This window comes from Macaca nemestrina, chromosome 2, assembly GCF_043159975.1.
Source record: "Macaca nemestrina isolate mMacNem1 chromosome 2, mMacNem.hap1, whole genome shotgun sequence".
In the NCBI taxonomy this organism is placed as follows: Eukaryota; Metazoa; Chordata; class Mammalia; order Primates; family Cercopithecidae; genus Macaca; species Macaca nemestrina.
This window is the reverse complement of record NC_092126.1, coordinates 102,334,617-102,355,390: the sequence shown is the minus strand read 5'-3', so window position 1 is coordinate 102,355,390 and position 20,774 is coordinate 102,334,617. Positions and strand designations below refer to the sequence as shown.

General features: G+C 46.8%; 1 protein-coding gene across 5 annotated transcripts in view; it reads right to left on the bottom strand.

Annotated features, from left to right (window-relative positions):
• The window catches only part of LOC105480217 (tetratricopeptide repeat domain 21A), a 31,650-nt gene that overhangs the window by 5,971 nt on the left and 4,905 nt on the right, over positions 1–20,774 (bottom strand). For all 5 annotated transcript variants that reach the window (XM_071091460.1, XM_011738782.3, XM_071091461.1 and 2 more), the window contains exons 5-19: positions 20,629–20,751; positions 18,506–18,663; positions 14,769–14,853; positions 12,903–13,001; positions 11,717–11,909; positions 7,730–7,827; positions 7,358–7,558; positions 6,562–6,691; positions 4,560–4,717; positions 4,116–4,331; positions 3,738–3,976; positions 2,884–2,956; positions 2,678–2,788; positions 2,194–2,332; positions 1,938–2,041 (exon numbers count right to left, since the gene is read on the bottom strand). In XM_071091460.1, coding sequence (XP_070947561.1) covers positions 1,938–2,041; positions 2,194–2,332; positions 2,678–2,788; positions 2,884–2,956; positions 3,738–3,976; positions 4,116–4,331; positions 4,560–4,717; positions 6,562–6,691; positions 7,358–7,558; positions 7,730–7,827; positions 11,717–11,909; positions 12,903–13,001; positions 14,769–14,853; positions 18,506–18,663; positions 20,629–20,751 — 2,127 coding nt within the window. The remainder of the gene's footprint in view (positions 1–1,937; positions 2,042–2,193; positions 2,333–2,677; positions 2,789–2,883; positions 2,957–3,737; positions 3,977–4,115; positions 4,332–4,559; positions 4,718–6,561; positions 6,692–7,357; positions 7,559–7,729; positions 7,828–11,716; positions 11,910–12,902; positions 13,002–14,768; positions 14,854–18,505; positions 18,664–20,628; positions 20,752–20,774) is intronic.

The following is a 20,774-nucleotide window of genomic DNA, read 5'->3' as shown; positions in this document are numbered from 1 at the left end:
AAACTCAGAGCCTGACATACCAGTTCACAGAAAGTACCAAGCTCTTAATTCAGATCCAGAAGTATGAAAAATGACATCTTCAGTGCCCTTGGGCAAATTTGGATCACTCTGAATAGGCAAAGCCACTGGCTGAGTACATGAGGCAAGCTGGCACTGCCTCTGGGGGCAGGAGCAGAAGCAAAGGCACTCAAACAAAACATGCTTTTGTACTTTGCCTGTTTACCTGCTTCCATCACACCTTGAGGCTCTGTGTCTAATTCGCTTTGCTACACTACAGGCTAGAACTAGCACACAGTAGGTGCCCAAGGCACACAGTAGACTGTTCTGTTCTGTATGCCGCCCTACTGGGAATTTGAGGACGCAGCCACAAATATTCACCACACAAATGATCAGGTGAGTAAGCAGAGAACATCAGTGCAAGAGGAAATGATGATGCCAGGGTTAAGCTGTAGGATATGGGTAGGAATCAGCACTTGGCTCCCCGAGGGCCAAAAAGAGGAATGGGAATCCAGCGGTAAGCAAGGGGATAAATCATCTCAAACAGTCAAGAGTATGGGCTCTCCCTCTAGAACCACAGAGCATACTCCAGAAACAAGTTTGAGGCCACACCCCTGGGGGAAAAAAGTGAGGAAGATGTGACAGGAATGGCTGGGGGCTCTCAGATCAGGGGCAGCCCAGTGTGCAAAGAACATAGGTTGGGACAGGCCAGACCTGGCTCAGATCTCAGCTCCACCACTTGCTGGTACAGTCACGTGCTGCATAACATTTCAGTCAATGACAGACCACATATATGATGCTGGTCCCTGAAGATTATAACACTGTATTTTTACTGTACATTTTCTATGTTTAGCTATGTTTAAATACACGAATACTTACCATGATGCTACAATTTCCTAGAGAATTCAGTAGAGTAACATGCTGTGCAGGTTTATAGACTCAGAGCAATAGGCTATACCAGATAGGCTAGGTGTGAAGTCAGCTATACCATCTGAGTCTGTAGAAGTATATTCTATGATATTCACACAACAAAATCATATCCCTGCTGATAAGCAACATATGACGTTGCTGTGGTTTGAATGTGCCCCCCAAACGTCATGTGCTTTCCTGGGAACTTAATCCCCAATGTGGCAGTATTGAAAGTTAGGGCTTTTGAGAGGTGATTGGATCATGAGGGATCTGCCCTCATAAATGGATTAAACCACTCGTGGATGAATGGATTAATGGGTTATCATGGGAGTGGAACTGGTGGCTTTCTAAGAAGAGGATGAGAGACCCGAGCAAGCATGTTAGCACAGTCGGTGCCCCCGCCCCCCATGTGATACCCTGTACTGCACTCTTTAGAGAGTTCCCCTTCTCCTGAGCAGAAAGGATCTCACCAGATGAGATCTCACCAGATCTCCTCCACCTTGAACTTCTCAGCCTCTAGAACTGTAGGAAATGTATGAATTACCCAGTTTCAAGTATTCTGGTATATACCAACAGAATACAGACTAACACAACTGAACCCAACTTTGGGCACATTGCTCAACCTCCTAGAGACTTATCTGTTACATGGGAATGTCACAATGCTTATTACAAAGGGCTACTGTGATCATTCAATAAGAAAGCAAAAACCCTACAGAACCTAGCACAGAGCTTTTAATGCATGGGAGCTATTGTCATTGCCTCATTATTATCTCTACCATCACCCTTGAGGACAAAGGCACTCTCTTACTTCCTGCCTTCCCCAGCCCACCCTAGCTCAGAGCACATTAGTGTACCGTCACTGAATGAACCAGAACGGGAAAATAAGTGAAGGTGGATGTCAGAGGTGTAACCTAGGTCCTTTTTTGAGGAAGAGGTCTGGGGCTTTACAGACCTGGAGCTCTTTCCTTTCTCCTTCTTCAGGCCCCACCAGCAGATGGCAGATAAAGAGCTTGAGTCCACTTGTCAATTACCTTGTTCAAAGTTTCTATCACAGCTTCTTTTTTATGGCTCTCGTAAACCTTTGCCAGCAAAAGCAAGCACTTAACATCATTCATCATGGATGGGATGTCTTGCACTGTTAAACGGAAACTCAAATTAGTGTTAGTTTGCTGGTTCCTGGGAAGCTGGGTTGGTGGGGAGGGCTGGGTTCAGGACTTCAGCTAATGGGGAATGGGGGAGGAGTATGTCTGCTCCAAATGCTAGAAATAGGTTAGAATGCTGCCTCACCAATGTCATGTTCCAGTGCCTGCTTCAAAACTTTTTCTGCTTTATTGATCTTCTTTAACTTTAGGAGCAGTTCGGCCAGATCGCAGCACAGAAAGTCCTGTCCATTAATCTTCTGGGCAGCCTCATAATACTCAATTGCCTTAGTGCAAACAATAAATATTAGCCTCTGGCCTAGTTCTGCACTTCAGTGCCAGACACCGTGTTCCCCTCAGCAGCCATCACACCAGCGTGCCCCTCCAGAACATAGAAGCCTAAGGTGAAAAAGCACTCCTCCTACCTGGCACAGGGTGTGAGCCTCAGCTTGAGCAGGTGTGGTCAGCGGCAGAGAGTTGCTGAGTTCTCCCCTTGGCACCCCATTCAGCAAGGAGCTGAGTGAAAACTCAGCCACTCTCCTCCCATCCAGAGCTCCCCAGTCATGTACCGTCCTCCACCTTCCCTGCTAGGCTGGCCCTCCCGGCCCCTTCACACCCCAGCCCAGCCTGACCTCAGTATACTGGTGGGCCTTCACATAAGCTTGCCCAATTCTGCTGGCCAGGGAGGCATCGTGTGGGTTCTGTCTATAGGCCTCATCATAGACCTCCAGGGCCTTCTCGGGCTGGTGAGGAAAGTGTCTTTGGGTCTTCTCTTCTCTGCCACTGGAGAAGGGAGACTGGAGGGCCACTTGGCAAGGCTGTGAGGCCTCTCACTTACCTCCAGAATGCTCATTAAAGCATCGCCCAGTAGCAGGCTGGTGTGGGGGCCAGGCAGATGTTCACAGAGCTCACTGCAAGCAAGAGTAACCAAAAGCTTATCTCAGGCTCGCACACACCTCATGTTCCTGAAATCATCTCCTTCACTTCCTTCCCACTGATTCTGGCTGACATTCATTCATTCAGCAATCAATACTTATAGAAAGTCCACTGTGCATGAGGCACTGTGCTAGCTACCTGAGTCAGGCTCTCCACATCCATCTCTGTAGTTAGGCCATGGCCAGGCCCTCTACCTGTTCCTCTCACTCTACCCGCTATCCCTTCAGATCCCTCTCCATGAGGCAGCCACGTCACTCTTTCTAAAACTCCAATCTGGCCATGCCTCCATACTGTTCACTGGTTTCCCACTGCTGGATAGCCTTCCCTACTCCCTCAGCAACCGCACCTCCCACTTTAAATTGCTTAGATGAAGCTCTGCCAGAAGAAAGGGATGAGGAAGGCGCCTTGGAGGTCCCAATGCCAAATCATACAGAGACAGCAGCTTGGAGCTTCAGTGTGTCTGCTCTGAGAACCAGGCCTACAGTCTCCTACCAGTATGTGCAAGCAGGTAAGCGAAGTGGGGGTGCAAGCAGGGCTCAGGGCCAATTCAACTCTGTATCCTCAGAACTCATCCATGAACAGGGCTTACTGACCTTTCATGCTCAAACTGTAACCCATGGACAATTCCATACATTCATCAACTACACTCCAAGGACACATTCTGGAGACCCAGGTTGAAGAAATAACATCTGAAGGAAACATTCTCTAAGATACCATCAGAGAAGAAGCTGTCATTGTGCTACCTGTGGGGCTTACCGGTAACATCTGATGTAGAGGCGCCTGTCTCTGAGGGTCTGCAGGTAGACGTTGGCCATCTTCTCTCTGGCTTCCATGTAGCAGGACTGCTTGGGCGAGATGTTCCTTAGCATGTTCAGTGCCACGTCCACATTACCCTTGCTCAGGACCAAGTCCACGTTGGCAATGGTGATGCGGTTCTCTTCTGGTGTGCCGCCAAACTCATTGATGGTGTCCTGCATGACCTTGGTGGCCTCATGCTAAAACATGGGAATCAAACAGACCCTCCACTTGGTGCACAAGGAAACAGTGGGTGGAACCAAAGAACCTGGTTCCTGGGCCTACCCTGAGCCTGCAGTGTGCCCCAGTCCCCAGGGAGGAGAGCATGGCATTTCTTACTAGCTCCCCATTCAGCCGGAGGGCCTCCACCAGTTCCAATAAGATGGATGCCCGCTGGCTGGTCTGCAGAGAGGGCCCGAGGAACTTCCTGCCTTCTTCCTTCTTCAGAGCTGGCAATTTGATGACCATTTTCAGTGTCTTTATGGCTTCTGGATAGTCTCCAGCCTTGTTGAGAGCCCTGGCCTTGATGAGGTGGTAGAGGGGGTGATCTCGGACCTAGGAGGAGCACAGCAGAGTGTGGGGCTCCAGTTCACTGCTGCTACTGCTGCTGCTCACAGCAGCCAAGTCAGAGAAGGCCTCAGGAGCCCACTGAGCCTACCCCTGCCTTTGGACCAGCAGAAAGATCTGTGGGACACAGCTAGCCCCTGGGGCTACTCTCAGAAGGCAAACAGGGGCTGCAGCTAGCTGGGTGTTGGGATGCTGAGAGGATGACAGGGCACCCACCTGGAAGTTGTGGCTGACACCCAGCTCTAAGCAGTGGAAGCACATGCCAAAGTTGCCCTGAGCCAAGTAGATCTGACACATGAGGAGATGGGCGTCCACGGAGGCGGGGTCCAGCTCCAGGCAACGCTGCAAGATGCTCTGGGCGTTCTCTAGCTCTCCTAGAAATAATACACAAACCTCTACATGCAGGGTTCCCGAGGGGCTCCTAAGACCTGATATGCAAGGGCAGAATGAATTTTACATGTCCTGTTCTCCAGAAATATACAAAGTTGAGTATTTTAGCCAGTTTTGTTCTGCTTCATTCAGGGGTCCATTTCTAAAATTAAGACTACACAGTTGTTTCCTTGACTCCGACAAAAGCCAGGAAACTCAAACCTCAGTGTAACACCCTTCTTGTCTTTGTAACCCTCAGGGAGATAGCTAAGTTACTTCACTGCTCCATCCAGAAGCTCAGGGGAACATATTAAGTCTCAATTCCCACACCTAAGAGCAAACAAAACCTAGTAGAAACAGCAACTGTAATAGTTACAATTTATGAAGCTCCTGCTCTGTTTCAACACTTGCAAAGCATTTTAGAAAGTCTGATTTATTACTTGCCCAGCCCTGCAAGGTTGGTGCTATTGTTCTTGTTTTTTCAGATGTGGAACCTGGGGCTCCAGTGATGTAAGCCACTCAACTTGGAAGGGGCAAAGTTGGCATTTATGTCCAGACCTATTGGGTTCCTGAGCTTCAGCTCTGAACCCCCTGGCACTTGAGGGCTGAGGGGCCTCCCTGCAGACAGGCTGGCACTTACAGGGTGGTAGCAGCAGCCTAGGGGTTGGGTGTAATGAGTTGGTAGGGGCACTCTCTTCCCTTGCAGTCAGGTCTCTCAACAACTCCTATTTGGGATCCATAACCTGGTGGGTAGGGAGCCCCTGCTTCTGGGTCCCAAGCTCCCTGCTCCTTCTTACGTGCTGTGGAAATGTGAAGAGGTCACCATGGCAACCTACGCAGCTGGAGACCTTGCTTTGGGCCCAAATCTGCTGGCAGATGCCAGCACTCAGGGTAAGTTCTCTCACCCTGGCCTTGTATCCAGGATACTTTGAAGCTGTGGGGAAACCTGGCATTCAAATGAACATAGGGAGGACCAAGGATGAAGACAGGAAAGCTCTCAGCAGGAGTACAACCCACACGATGCAATGCCAGAAGACAGACAAATGGCCACAGTATTCTGATCCCTTTGGACACCCCCAGACCACCAGAGATAAGCCTGGTTTCCAGGCAGGCAGGATGGGGTAAGAGGCCACAGGGAGATAGTACTTCAGGGGAGGGCTCTGCATCACAGAGGACAATAGAGCACCTATGGAAGGTTTTCCCTCTCCTTCCCTTTCTCTCCAGGGTCTGGGCCTGAGAAGGGAGAAGGTGAAAGGGCTCCTGGAGGCTCTGAAGACTTCATGGTACAGGGTTCTCACTTCTCCATGAGGCTTTTTTGGATAGCTTTTCGAAACTGCAACCCTGCCACCCCTGCATCACTTCCCTGCTTCAGCTTCTTCTATAGCATTACCATGTTCTAACAAAAAAATACGATGTGCTCCCTCGTGGAGCTTGCATTGAATTGTCAATTTCCCCTTACTAGATGCAAACTCCATGAGGGAATTTTTGCCTATTTTTGGTACTACTGTATCTCAGATGAAGTTCAATGACTATTACCAGCACAGATCAAGTGAGTAAATCCACAAAGGCCTAGGTGGGAGAGACCCCTGCTGGTGAGAGGTCAGGGAGCTTACTAGGGTTACCAGGGGATAGAGGCTGGGAGTGGGCAGGCCTGTAGGGGCATGTGCCTGTGTGTGCACAAATGTACGTGTGTGCATGTGCGTGTGTGTGTGTGTGTAGTACCCCAAGCAAGGAGTGTGTGTGTGTGTGTGTGTGTTTGCAGTATCACAGGCAAGGAGCCTGTGGACACAAAGCTCCATCAGGTGTTTGCAAGGCCCCACCTGGCTGTCAGGACCCCACCCCCGCTCACCTGAGTAATACCTGACCTGAGCCATCAAATACAGGGGGTCGATCAGAGCTGGTGCTGCTTTGACTACAGGATTCAAGATCACGGCGACTTGTTTAAGAAGTGGAGACACGATCTGGCCTGGTAACCTGGGCTGTGGGAACACGGTGGTGGAGGTGGGAGTAGGTTTGCCCTATTCTAAGAGAGACTCCTGGAGCTCTCAGAAAACGCTCTCAGTGAAGGAATTTTGCTTCATTCCACACTTATTTATTATCCTCTGTATCATCTAGTGCTTGGTTTTGTTCACTGTGGTGTCCCCAGTACAGAGAATGGTATCTGGCACTCAATAAATATTTGCTGAATGACTCATTACAAGGCACTGGGAGGATATTAAGGTATATAAAAATATGATCCTTGGTCACAAAGAATCCTGACTGGCTGGAAGAGCAGGACAAACAAGTAAAGACTAACATACTTCTTAGGGGGCTTCTGCGGAAAAGGAAGCCAAGCTCTTGTCTCGGATAAAAGCAGGGCCATGGGCTGGTGCCCTGTTCTTCCAAATGTGGTCCCTAGACAAGCAGCATCCATATCACTTGGGAACTTGTTAGAGATGCAGGATTTTAGACCCCCCTATAGAGTCAGAATCTGTACTGGAACAACCTCCCAGGTGACCTGTGTGCTGTATGTTCAAGTTTGAAGAGCACTGGGCTCCCCAACTGGGCCAAGTAAGGTCACAAGTAAGGATGCCTCTGTCCTTCAGGTGGGCACCATCCAAACCTGTACTCCAGACCCCCACCATGAAGATAGGCCTTCCCCTAACCTGTTTGGGGCAGAAGAGCAAGTACTCCTTAGCAATGCAGACCAGGAAGTAGGGGTCCAGCTTTTCAAAGTACTCAGAGCCAAGAGGAAGGCCTTGCATGCTGGAGAAGTGAAGCTCCACTGCCTCCTTCAGGAGCGCTGTGGTCTCTTGCTCCCCCTTGTGCTTCTTAGACGTCAAGAGGGCTTGGAGGAAAATTAGCACCTGTGGAAGACAGGACCGAGTCTCAGTGCCAATGCCAGCCTGGGCAGAGTTGGTAGGCAAGGGCAAAGTGAAGGTCCAGGTAACCTTGGCTGCTTTCTATTGGAAATCAGGGGTGGGAGGACAGCAAAGGACATCGTCCTGGAGCAACCCATGGCCCCAGGGAGCTCTGACCTCAGACTTCCCAAGGGACTTCTGCACCTCCTTCAGGAATTCCAGCTGGTGCTCAGCTTCCTCCAGGTGGCCTTCTAAGATATGACACAAGATGATCCCTGTAAATGGGACAAAACAATGATGAGTAGCTAGCCCTGAAGCACAGCCAGCAGCCCATCAGGTCAAGGAGCACGAGTAAGACAGTGGAAGGAAGGTGTCTCAGCATAGGGAATCTTTTCCAACATTTCTACAAACTTAAAGAGAAATACATGCTCATGCTCAAGAATTCAAACCCTAAGGCAATACAGACAGAAAAACATCCCTAGCTCATGTTCTGGCTTTAACAATGTCTCTCTCTAGAAATAACCACTAGGAAACATTTGAGGTATAATATGTTACTACTATATAGACACCTCAGACATATATATTTATATGTACACACAAGCATACCAATGGGTTTAAACACACACACATCCACAAAGGGAATCAAATTTCACATACACCATTCTACAATCTGCTTTTTTTTTTTTTTGAGACGGAGTTTTGCTCTTTTTCCCAGGCTGGAGTGAAGTGGCACGATCTTGGCTCACTGCAACCTCCGCCCCTCAGGTTCAAGCAATTCTCCTGCTTCAGCCTCCTGAGTAGCTAGGATTACAGGCATGGCCACCATGCCTGCCTAATTTTTGTATTTTTAGTAGAAACGGGGTTTCACCATGTTGGCCAGGCTGTTCTCGAACTCCTGACCTCAGGTGATCCAATTGCCTCAGCCTCCCAAAGTGCTAGGATTACAGGCATGAGCCACCATGCCCGGCCACAATCTGTTTTTTTAACTTTGTATATGATAGTCATATTTTTCCATCTCTTCATACAAATCTACCCCATTCTTTTTGATGACAACATAATATTTTACTGTGGATATAACAATTTATTTAACTATTGCCCTACTGAAGGACATCTAATTTCACATTTACTTTGTTTTCAGTATTTAAATACTACAATGCTATGATGAACATTTACATATGTTCAAATTCCTGAGGGAGAGCTGATGAGTCACAGAGCACATATATTTAAAATGCTGACAGATAAGGCTAACCTGCCCTCAAAGATACCTGAACTTATATTACTATCAAGAATTTAAAATATCCTTTCTTCATAATCTCAAACATGCTGTAATTTTTGCCAGTCTGAAACATGGAAAGTAACTAGTTTTCATTCACCACCTTTTTTTAACTATTAGGGAGAATGAACATCTGTTCATATTTCCAATATAGCCTTTTCCTTTCTACTGTGAATTTTCTGTTCACAGCCTGCCTGGTTTTTTTGGAGGGGGTGATTTTTTTTTCCTCTTTATGTTTTCTTAACCTTTGTTGCAAGTGCTTTCTATTAGTTTGCCATTTATCCTTTAACTATTTTTACAGTATCTTGTCAGGTAGTAATTTTAAGCTTTTATGTAGTCAAATAGGTAAAATGTTTTCCTTTGCGGCTTCTATTTTTTTTTTTTTCATGTAGAGCCACAAAGCCAAACTTTGCAGCTTCCAAGTTTGGAGTTAGGCTTAGAATCCTCAGGGAAACCCATGTTTCATTTAATTTTTATGTTTAATACTTAATTCAACTGAAATTTAAGTATGGTGTAAGATGAGAACTTACCTTTATTTCTTTTTCATAATGGATAGCAGGGTATCCAACTAGGAGTTACTGAACAACCTATCAGCTTGAAATAAGGCCTGTTACATCCCATTTATCTATTTGCTTATCCCACTCAGTGCTGGCCTCAAAGGGACTTAATTACTGTGGTTTTGTGATATGTTTTGATGTTGGGAAGACAAATCTCACATGTCTGAAGCAAGCTATTCTACTTGTACAGATATTTCTTTGCTACTTTGGCATATTTATTCTTGACTATCTTCCTAATCACCATCTTAGTTTTCAGTTATATCCATCCCACTATTTGACCCATCTATGCAATTTTTTACCTTACAACAATATTTTTGATTTTTGGCAACTCTTTTTTGTTCCTGTACCTTTTTCATAGTAGCATGTTCTTTACTTATTGCCATAATAGCCTCTCCAAACATTGAAGAGGTTTTGGGAGGAAAAGTCTTTTCTGTACTAGCCTTAACTCTGCTCCTCAGAGGGCTACTGCTTTATATGTTCCACTCGGCCGATCTTTCAGACTGCTAGCAGATTTATAAAGGAAGGACAGCAAGTAGGCACATTTCACACACTGTTAATGTCACTGATTCTGCCAGACTGGACAGAAAATATGGTGACTCCAGGACATACGAGTGGGCTCGCTTGGACTGGGAGAGAGGACAGACATCCTGACCAGTGGACTTTCCTCTGGCTAACCACTGGGGCTCTCCCCCTTGAAGGAGGAAGTAGGGAAGGACTCAGCCTGGTGGAGGAACATTCTAGGGAATTTTGCTTTTGTGCTGAGCAGCCAAGTCCTTTTGTCCTTCATATCCCTGGTTATGGTGGGAAATCATCCAGAGCACTGCTCCTCTCCCTCCTGCCCCAACACCCAATACACACCTCCTGGATTCTAGTCTCTGGCCGGGGCACGGTTCCAATAATCCTCCTATAATCGCTTTCACTGCCCTGTGGCATGCTTTCACACTCAGCCTCTGGTGACCCTGAGCTCGTGTTTTTTAGTTTTTGTTTTTCCTGGAACTCTTTGGGGAAAGCTGGTCTACTAAATTCTTTAGCTAACCCATCTCTGCCTATGTTGGTTTATGGGTTTCTAGATCTGCTTGGAATTTCCATGTATTTGATACCATTTGCCTTCCATCTTCTAGAAATGTGAAATTCTTCAAAGTTTCTGGTCCATGGAAGGTATTTTTCTGTTTCTAAGGCTGCAATGTATTCCTTTTTTTTTTTTTTTTTTTTTTTTGAGGTGGAGTCTCACTCTGTGGCCCAGGCTGAAGTGCAGTGGCACCATCTTGGCTCATATCAACATCTGCCTCCTGGGTTCAAGTGATTCTCTGGCCTCAGCATCCCGAATAGCTGGGATTACAGGTGTCCTCCACCACGCCTGGCTACTTTTGTGTTTTTAGTAGAGATGGGGTTTCACCATGTTGGCCGAGCTGGTCTCGAATTCCTGACCTCAAATGATCTGCCCACCTCAGCCTCCCAAAGTGTTGGGATTACAGGCATGAGCCACCACGCCCGGCTAATTGCCTTTTAAAGATATCTTTCATTATTTTCATGGGATTTGGGGACAGAGGGCAAGCATGGATTTGAGGGGGTCAGCCTGACATGTTGAACCAGAAGTCAAGATAAACTACTCTGATAACTGTGCTATGCAGATGAGGAGCCTAGAGTTTAGAAAGGAGAAGTGACTTGGCCCCAAACACACAGCCCCTCAGGGCCAGGGCAAGAGCCAGCCTGCCTTGAGCACTGGATCACACAACTTCCTCAACCCAAAGCAAACACTGCCGTTTCAGAATTCACCACAGACCATAGAGTAGGGGGCTTTAAAAAATGTGTAAAATGGAAATGGCGTTGTAGAAAGTTCATTTGACATTTACAGAAAGGATTTTTAAAGTCACCTGGACAGACAGGGAAATATATAAGTCTCAGAGCTACTCTTTTTGGTGGTTTTTCAGCTCACAGCCCTGGAGGAGGGTCTGCAGAGGTGAATCTAGAGGCTCTGCATGTGTGGATTGGTGGTGAGTAGAACTGCCTCCAACCCCGGCCTGGGCAGCCTGAGAAGAGGCAGGGCCCACTGAGTGTAAGGTTCAGCCTGTCAGTCTTCTGGGGCAATCAGTGTAGACAGATGGTGGAGGTCTGGTGGAGATCAGAGTGACTCTGATCATACCTCCGAGCATTCCTGTGCCTCCTACATCCATACTTGTGGATTCCCAGAAAGATACCCCGTCACACATCGTACCCCAAAATTCACATACCCCCCAAGGAGAATGCTTTCCAGCACCTCTCTTCTGGACCCGTGGAAGCTGCCCGGTTTGGCTCCCGACACCCAGCCCCGAACCCTGCCCTGCCTGCATATACCTGTCAAACCAGCCATGCCGTCCTTGTCCAGTTTCATGGCTTCTGTGTACCACAGCAAGGCCTCTTTCACTTGGTTCTTCAGGATGAAGAAATAGCCCAGTTCTGTGGCCACATGGATGTAGGAGGGGGTGGCCATGAAGGTGCGCTCGATGAAACTACACACTAGTCCTAGAATCACCTGGTGACTCCCACACTACAAGAAACAGGAAGGTGGGAATTGGGACACCAGTCAGTCCAGCCTGTATCAGCAAGGTCATGTCAGAAATGGGGGACACTTTGGTAGGCAGGGCTGGGTAGGCCCAAGAGAGCCCAAGAGGTACCCTGTGTCTAGGCAGCTGGGTCTGTGTTGCTGTCTGGCTCCCAAGGAACCTCTCACTGGCCACATCTGTGGAACCTGCCTCTAGCCACAGGGTCCTCTGAGGGACCTATCCCCTGTCTGACCACAGTAATTGGTCTAAGGAGTCACCAAGAAGTTTTTCAAAAATTGAAGCTGAATGAAAGAACTTCTTTGTGTCCAGTAATAAGAAGGGGCCCCAAAGGCTGCCATCAGCCATGTTCCCTGCCATATGTGGAGAACAAGGCAGAGAGAATCAGACACACAGAGGGAGAGATGATGTCTATGCAACTCCACAGTTCTGGTTCCTGAGGTCCCAGAGTTGCCTTCATTCTTACAGCAACTACTTCTAGTAAATCTTGCTTTGGGGCTGAAGAGTCTAAAAGAGACACAGATTTGTTGGCAACCTGGTCTAGTTGGACCTTCCCTGATGCTTGAGAGGCCTAGGCAGGCCAGCCTTCTCAGGCCACTTCCACACAAAAGAATATGGGAGCCAGGCACCCAGGCACTGGAGGCCAGAGCTGGGTGTGGCTCTGCTGCATAACAGCGGCGATACCACCCACTTTCCCCAAATAAGGCACAGCCTACTCCGAAAGTACTTTCAGACCCTGTCTCCCTGATCTTCATGGCATCTCTGAGGGGGCACCTAGGCTAAGGACGTAGAACCCATATGTCACAGTTATCAGCCAGAGGCAAGTAGGTGCAAGAGGCTATGAGCCACTACCCCAAAAGGACAAGTTGGAGCCAGAAGGGAGGGGCAAGGCACTCAAGGAGTTTCCTGGGGGAGCACAGGTCTCCTCTAAGGAAAGCAGGGAGAAGCACCATTTCAGAACCAGGAAAGAACCTTCTTACCAGTCGGCTAACCACAAGAATTTTTTTAAGATGGAGGCTTGGATTTTCGGGCTCCCTTGTCTCTAGTGCCTTAATCAGATTTCTAACATGATTGGTAGCCTGCAGGGACAAAACAGAATGTCAACATGCAAGGTGCAAGGTCAGAGTTGGGCCGTGGTTCTCAACCCTGGCTGCATAGTAGCATCAGCTGGGAGATTTAAAAAATGCCCATGCCCAGGCACAACCCCCCAGAAATTCAGATTTAAGTGAATTGGAGTGGCCCACGCATTAGCATTACTTCAAAGGCCCATAGGTGGAGCTCCTGGGGACATTATTCACCCAGAGCTGGCACTGCCCCTCTGTTCCTGAATTTTTTTTTTTTTTTCTTTTTTTCTCTTTTGACTGCTCCTTATGGAGCAGGGCTAACCCATAGAGTAGCCCTGTTCCCGAGTTTGTGAAGAGAAGCTGCCTTTTCAGACCCACCCAGGCAGAGCCAGTAGCTAGCCCTCACTGTGTCCATAGTGCAGCCTGCCAGGCCAGCAGCAAACTAACTGTGCTGGCCCAGAAGCCTCTGCTCCATTTTGACATGAGTCAAATGTAAGTCAGTATAATGATCCGAACTTTCCAAACTTTCCTGTCCAACACATGAAAGGTCAGAAAGGTTAGGCAATTGGTCTGAGGTCACCCAGTCACCTAGGTCACTGACAGATTCCAAAGCTTAGGTTCTTTCCCACTCCCCACCCAGGAGTAAGGAATTCTTAGTTCCCAGCTGCAGAGAAGTGCCAAAAGCGAAACCCAGGATGGTATGGGTCCACTCTGTTCAGTAAGCATGAACAAAATTAGAACTGGGTAGCCAGCTCGGGGTCGGAGGTAGGCCCCGAGGTTTGAAGCAGGAGTAAAAGAGGGGCTAATGCTAAATCCCAGTTAGCTAAATGCTAAGTCTGCCCTTGGGATTAACTTTCAGACCTGGCCCCAGGAAGGCATGCTTAGGGATCTTGGGTCACAGGGAGCTGAGGTTAGTCCTATTTTCTTATTCCTACCCAGAGATGAAAAGGGCTGGGGCCCTTTTTGTGGGTTCCTCCCAAATACGGACTTTCCCCTCTACCTCATCCCATCCCACAAAACCCACAATCTCAGAGCTGTGCAGAAGGAACCAGAAGCTTCCCCTTCTCACCATGACCCCTTAGAGACTCTTGGTTTGCCATGCTCTCCACAGAGGCAATATATTTCACTGATCTAAAAGGCAATGCTTTGGCTAAAAACACAACCTCTTTTTGAAAATGAGAACTTGTCTGGGTATTAGAGTTTCACTAAGAATTCTAGGTGTTTCTGACTGCATTTGAGGGCTATTTTTGGTTTCTCTGGAAAACTACAAGACTTACGAACATGTCTAGGGCCCAGAATTACCTGGCCAATGCCTGAGCAGTTCTAACTATCCCCTAAAAAAATGGCATTTCCTGAATTCAGAAATACTACCACGACTTCTACTATCAGTTAACATTGATGAAATTACTGTAGTGTGAAAGGGACTGTTCCAAACTCTCCCACTTCTTATCACATTTAGTCCCGTGTGGAATTCTGTCAATTTTACAAACAGGAAGCCTGAGGCTTATCCAGGTGGGGACACCTGCCAAGGCTTCCACAGATAGCACAGGGCAGAGCCTAGCATCAACCTCACTGCCTGATGCTGCCTGACTCTCAAGCTACATAACCCAAAGAGTCAAACCAGAGCAGGCCTCCTTGGCAGCGAGTATAGGGGTGGGTAGGAAAGAGGAAGCTGAGATCCAGGGGCTCTGTACAAAGGCTTTGGGTCAGGTGCACAGGTTATGAAGGGTTCCTCCCTGACTCTGTTTCAAGGCTCACCTTCTGAGTCTTCAAAGAACTTACTGTGGTCATGTTTCCTTCTCTTGCAAGCTCATGCACAGCTAGAATTTGGCAGGCATCAATATTGCTTTCATCTTTTTCTAGGATTCTGAAGGAAGAAGAGGAGGCACATGAATTGAAGGTATTGATAGGCAAGGCTGGGATGGTGAGTTGGCAACTTCTGATTGTCTTTGAATATCCATTCTCCCCTCTTCTTTTAATAGTAGAACTCCCAAATTAGCAAGACATAAGCTGCTCAGAATAAAGATGACATTTCCCAGCCTCTCTTTGCAGCTTACATTTGGCCATGTGACAAAGGTCTGACCTACAGGATAGAAGTGCAAGTGAGGGGTGTGCTGTCCAGTTGTGCCCCACCAGCATGCCTTCCCTCCTGCCTACTTTCTGGAATGTAGACCATGTGAGCATTATCCTAGGAATAGCAGAGCAACAAGACAGAGGGGCTTGGGACTCCCCAGAGTTAAGCTGTTATCCCAGCCCTGAGCCACCAACAACTTTACCTGGAGGAAGAATAACCTTTTATGTTATTTAAGTTGTGTATCTGAGGGTCTTTGCCACAGAAACGTATTCATAACCCAACTAGCCAGACATGACCACGGTGCCAGAGTCTGGAGGTGGCCAGAAAGGTACTTGGGGGGCAGTCACTTTAAGATGGAAAAGGAACCTGGGTTTCAATTCTGTCCCATTGTGAAGCTATAGCTTCTGACCATACTATGAGGTTTTCGATATTCTATTTCTTTATAGAAAGATTCTTTCCCATTTTTCAGCCTGTCAGGGAATGACTTTCTGCTTAATAGTAGGTTCGTCTAATTCACACACTAAATTCCAACATGATTAGGCACAATCAGCACTGAAAAAGTTCTAACCATTTCTGATGCTTCTGAGAGCACTGTAAACCTCATACATTTGAGAATTAACAAAACCTGCAACATACTTTGAAAAACTTATAGACCAAAGAAGAATCTGAATAGATATTAGAAAATTCTTGGAGCCAAATGATATAGAAAAATATTACATATCCAAATGGGTAGACTCTGCAAAAATGGTACCTTGAGGGACACCCACAGACTTCAATGCTTATATTCTAAAGTAAAATTGGTAGAATGGTTGAGACAGGCATCCAAATTAAGAGTCAGAAAACAGGCCAGGCATGGTAGCTTATACCTGTAATCCTAGCATTTTGGGATTCTGGGGTGGGAGGATTGCTTAAGGCCAGGTGTTCAAGACCAGCCTGGCAACACAGTGAGATCCTATCTCTACAAATTAAAAAATAAAACCGAAAACTAAAATTAAAAAAAAAAAAAGAGAATACAATAGCAGAATACCTTGGAAAAAAGTAGTTGGTAGGAAATAATAAAGTTAAGAACAGAAATTAGGCTGGGTGTGGTGACTCACACCCATAACCCCAGGACTTTTGGAAGCAGAGGCAAGAAGATTGTTTGAGCCCAGGAGTTTGACAGCTGCTTGGGCAACATTAAAAAAAAAAAAAAAAAAAAAAACTTATAAAAAGAAATAGCTGGGTATTGTGGTGCTTGCCTGTAGTCCTAGCTTCTTGAGAGGCTGAGATGGGAGGATCACTTGAGCCCAGAGGTTCAAGGCAGAAGTGAACTATGATTATGCCACTGCACTTCAGCCTAGGCAACAGAGCAAGACATTCCCCCCCCCACAAAAAAAGGGGGGGCAGAAATTAATAAATTAGAATACACAAAGAATATAATATAGAACTTATAATACAAAATTTCTATTTTATTAGAATATAATAGAAAGGAGCTACAAAACTCAAAGCTGGTTCTTTAAAAAGGCTAATAAGAGAGGCAGACTTTTAATATTAATGAAGAAAAGAAAGAAAAAATATATTAGGGATGAAAACAGAAACACACCTTTATAGAGCAGAGTTTTAAAAATCTGAGGGGCCGGGAGCAGTGGCTCACGCCTGTAATCCCAACACTTTGGGAGGCCAAGGCGGGCGGATCACGAGGTCAGGAGATTGAGACCATCCTGGCTAACATGGTGAAACCCCGTCTATACTAAAAAATACAAAAAAATTAGCCAGGCGAGGTGGCGGGCGCCTGTAGTCCCAGCTACTCAGGAGGCTGAGGCAAGAGAATGGTGTGAACCCGGAGGCGGAGCTTGCAGTGAGCCGAGATCGCACCACTGCACTCCAGCCTGGGCGACAGAGCGAGACTTCGTCTCCAAAAAAAAAAAAAAAAAAATCTGAGGGAATTCTATGAATCCCACTAACTAGGAAAGCTTCCATGAGGGAACACGCTGGGGGGCACTGGATTCAATCTGTTGGCCCCAAACACTGTCTCCCTTCACATGGGCACAGCAGGGCCAGGGCCGGGGAGGCCACAAACACCCACATATGGCTTCAGCCAGGTGCTTCCAGGTGAGCTGCTGGCCTGAGACCTAGCCTCCAAAGCAAGCTCCTACGAAGGCCAGGTCTACATTGTGAGAAAGGGAAGCTGAGGTCCACACAGGCATTAGCAGCTTGTGTGTGGCGCCTGTGGGCTGGGCAGGATAGAGACATGTTTGATTTGCCACCAGCACCTCTCTATAAGATTCAAGTTCCAGCCATCAGCTGAGGAATTAGGATTCTTCCCAAGGGAAGGAAGAAGTTTGATTATATGCTTTTTTTTTTTTAGACCTGTGCTATATATTTCTCTATAATTCAGTTACAAGTCATAGTGATAACTCATGGGCCATTAACTCCTACTGGGAAAAAAATGAAGATGATACATTTTAGAATGATTGTGATAAAAATAAAGTGTTAGAGTTTATTTTTATTTATTATTATTATTTTTTGAGACAGGGTCTTATTCTGTCACCCAGGCTGGAGTGCAGTGACACAATCACAGCTCACTGCAGCTTCAACCTTCCTGGGCTTAAGTGATTCTCCCACCTCAGCCTCCCTAGTAGCTGGGACTTCAGGTGCACACCACAATGCCCAGCTGATTTTATTTTTTTATTTTCTGTAGAGACAAGGTCTCACTATGTTGCCCAGGCTGGTCTTGAACTTCTGGGCTCAAGCAATCCTTCTGCCACAGCCTCCCAAAGTGTTAGGATTACAGGGATGAGCCCACTGTGCCCATTAGAGTTTAAAGAGACATTTTTTTTTTGGCTCGCCAAAAGCCTTGCATCAAATATCCTCCCAAAAGCCGTTTTCATTTTTCTTCACAATGCTTCCAGATCACTCTACACTTGGTATCTGGTTTCTACACGCCCAATAACTCCTGAAATCTGCTCTCTGGTTTATGTACCCAGTCTGCTGCTAAAACATTTCTCTCAAAGTCACCAGTGACTTTTTTCCCCTAAAGTTTTTATTAAGGTATACCATACTCATAGTTTGAAAAAAGACTTAATAATGAAATATATTCTAGTCTTATTCTCCTGCAGTCTTCACAGCCACTGCTTTCTACCCTGGAACTCTTGCTTTAGTTCTTTCGATGGGTCCTTCCCTGCCTCTTGTTGTTTAACAAGCCTTTACCCTCTATTTCTTGATTTAGCCATCACAGGCCACAGCTCCTAGCCTCATGTTATGATGTGTATTTCGTTTGCTTGCACACCCGTCCCCCGTCTCCTCCTCATCCCAATTTGGCCATAGCACAATTCCCATTCCTCTATGGGCGATATTTACCTTTCCGCCTTGTTTTCCTGCCTCACCATCTTATAAGATGGTAACATACGTGTTAGCACCCTTGTCTTGGAAAGAAAGGAAGCTGCACGGTTGGGCAGTAACTCACCTATGTGCCATTTCTACTGTCTGCTCCCAGTCCTGCCGAGCTAAGAACAGCTGCATCTTCAGGACGAGGGCTGGCAGGAAGCTCCCTGAAGTCACAGTGATCTGGTTCACCACCTCCAGGGCCTCTGAGTAGTTCTGCTGCATCATGAAGTACATTGCCTGTTGGGAGCCAGACAGAAGAGCCTCCGTGAAGGGAGTGCCCATGAAGGGAGTTTGTTGGAGGGGGGTTGTCTCAGTGTCTCCATGAAAACAGGAACAGAACCTGACACATGGGCACTGCGGGTCCTCTCAGCTGGGCCAGTAGGCCCTCAAAGTCCCTGGGAGAAAGAGTGACATATCAAGGTTTACAACAGTCTTGGGTTCTTGGACAGGATGAACAGGGGCTTTGGGGACATAGCTAAGTCCCAAGCTTGGGAAACTTAGCAGGCCTGGGATAGGGCAAGCCCATGTGAGGTTACCCTGAAGGCGAGAGGTGAGGTCACTGGGCACTTTCCACTTCCATAAATTTTCCATTCATTTCCCATTCACTTTTCTGTATTGCATCACTGAAATTGCTTGCCAAGGCCCAGTTTAGCAATTCTGAGTCAGTTAGGGTTTTCTGGCAACTACTTCTATCGCAAGGTTGTGGAGTTTTTTTGTTGTTGTTCTGTCAAGGCCTATTGGGCTGCGGTCATGGCCCCTGCAGGCAAACACCAGCCACTAGGTTCTCCTCAAACAGTCACGACACAGGTGCCCTAAGGGCCAGGGGGCAATGCTTCTAAAAGACTTGAAATTGGACTCTGAAAGGAGGGCTTCCCTCAGACCTACAGTAACCCCCATTAAGAGACTTGTCATTAAAAACAAGAGGATTATTCTGTATAATGAAGATTTTTGTATAAATGTGTTCACTGAAAAACTTTAAGTGCATAACCAGAAACAATCCCAATATCCAAACAATAGGGGACCGGGTTGGTAAATTACATTATGCCTATACAATAGAAGACTAGCTTTACATCTATGTTCAAACTGACATTTTGAATATTACACAAAGACAATATTACATGAAGAAAAACAAAGTAAATGACAATATGCCCTAGGGTGAAAACTACATTATATACCAACACTGTGACCCACCCCCCTACCATCAGGAGCAGGAGAGTTGGTGACTGATGCCTCTCAATGGAGCCTCCCTCCAGGGATCACCCATGGTTGAAGGGAGCTGCTTTGTCCCAGGTCACACCTGTCCCTGGGGCAGCCCACCTCCAGTGTCAGGGCACTGACGGGGAGCTCACTGAAGGGGCTTCCCAGGTCCAGAGTTCCTCACAGAGTTGGCTGCGGCCTTTGCTGTGACTGTTCACAGCCAGCCTTCTCTTTCCACAGATGCTGGCCCCAAGGGTGCTCTGTGATAAGCTGGCTCACAATAATCTCCATCGCTTTCTGCCACCCAGAAAGCCAACCTAACACACACCCTGGACCCAAGTATAGAAAGAAGACTAGAAGACATCGCCCTAAAATACTAACACTTGTCTTGGAGCGGTAAGACTAAGCCTGCCATTTTAATTCATCTGTTGACTTTTTTTAGGCTTCTGTTTTCTTAAATAAGTACATACTCTTTTATAATAAAAAATATACAAACAGAAGAAAATATGAGGACATTTTTTCTCTCAAAGATTAATTCCATGAGGCTCACAAGAGAAAAAAGAAACAAGATCAGAAAATACAGAACATATAAAATATATACTCCCTTTTCTTACGGCACACTAAATGAATTTAACAGGTAGAAAGAGGTGAAATGGGAAGGTCAAAATAAAAGAAGGGAGAAAGGCATTGAGTGAAACTAACACAGAGGCAGACAGAAAGCGTGAGATGGTCAAGGAAGGACAGACCTTCAGATAGTGACCCTGAGAAGACCCCCATGCAAATGAGACAGAAACTCAGATCAACCAGGAAGAATTTGAGAAGTAGAGTGGACCTTGGACTGCTGTGTAACCCTGGGTTGGCTGCTGAACCTCTCTGGGCCTCTGCTCTTCATCTACCAGATGAGGCATCTGGAGACTGAGGTTTTGGCCTGGGGGTACCTGGTGGGTCTCTGGTTCCAGTGGCCTGGCCAGGAATACTTCTACCTCTCCCTTTCCCACTGCCCACCTTTCCCATCAGCCCCAGCACATCTTTGGTGTCCTGAATTCCTTGTTCCAGGTACTCAATGGCTTTCTTCGCAGTGTGGGGCTTGTCTGAGGTGAGGTCCACCCAGCCTCTGAGCACATAGGCCTGGATGAGAACAAGATGAAAGA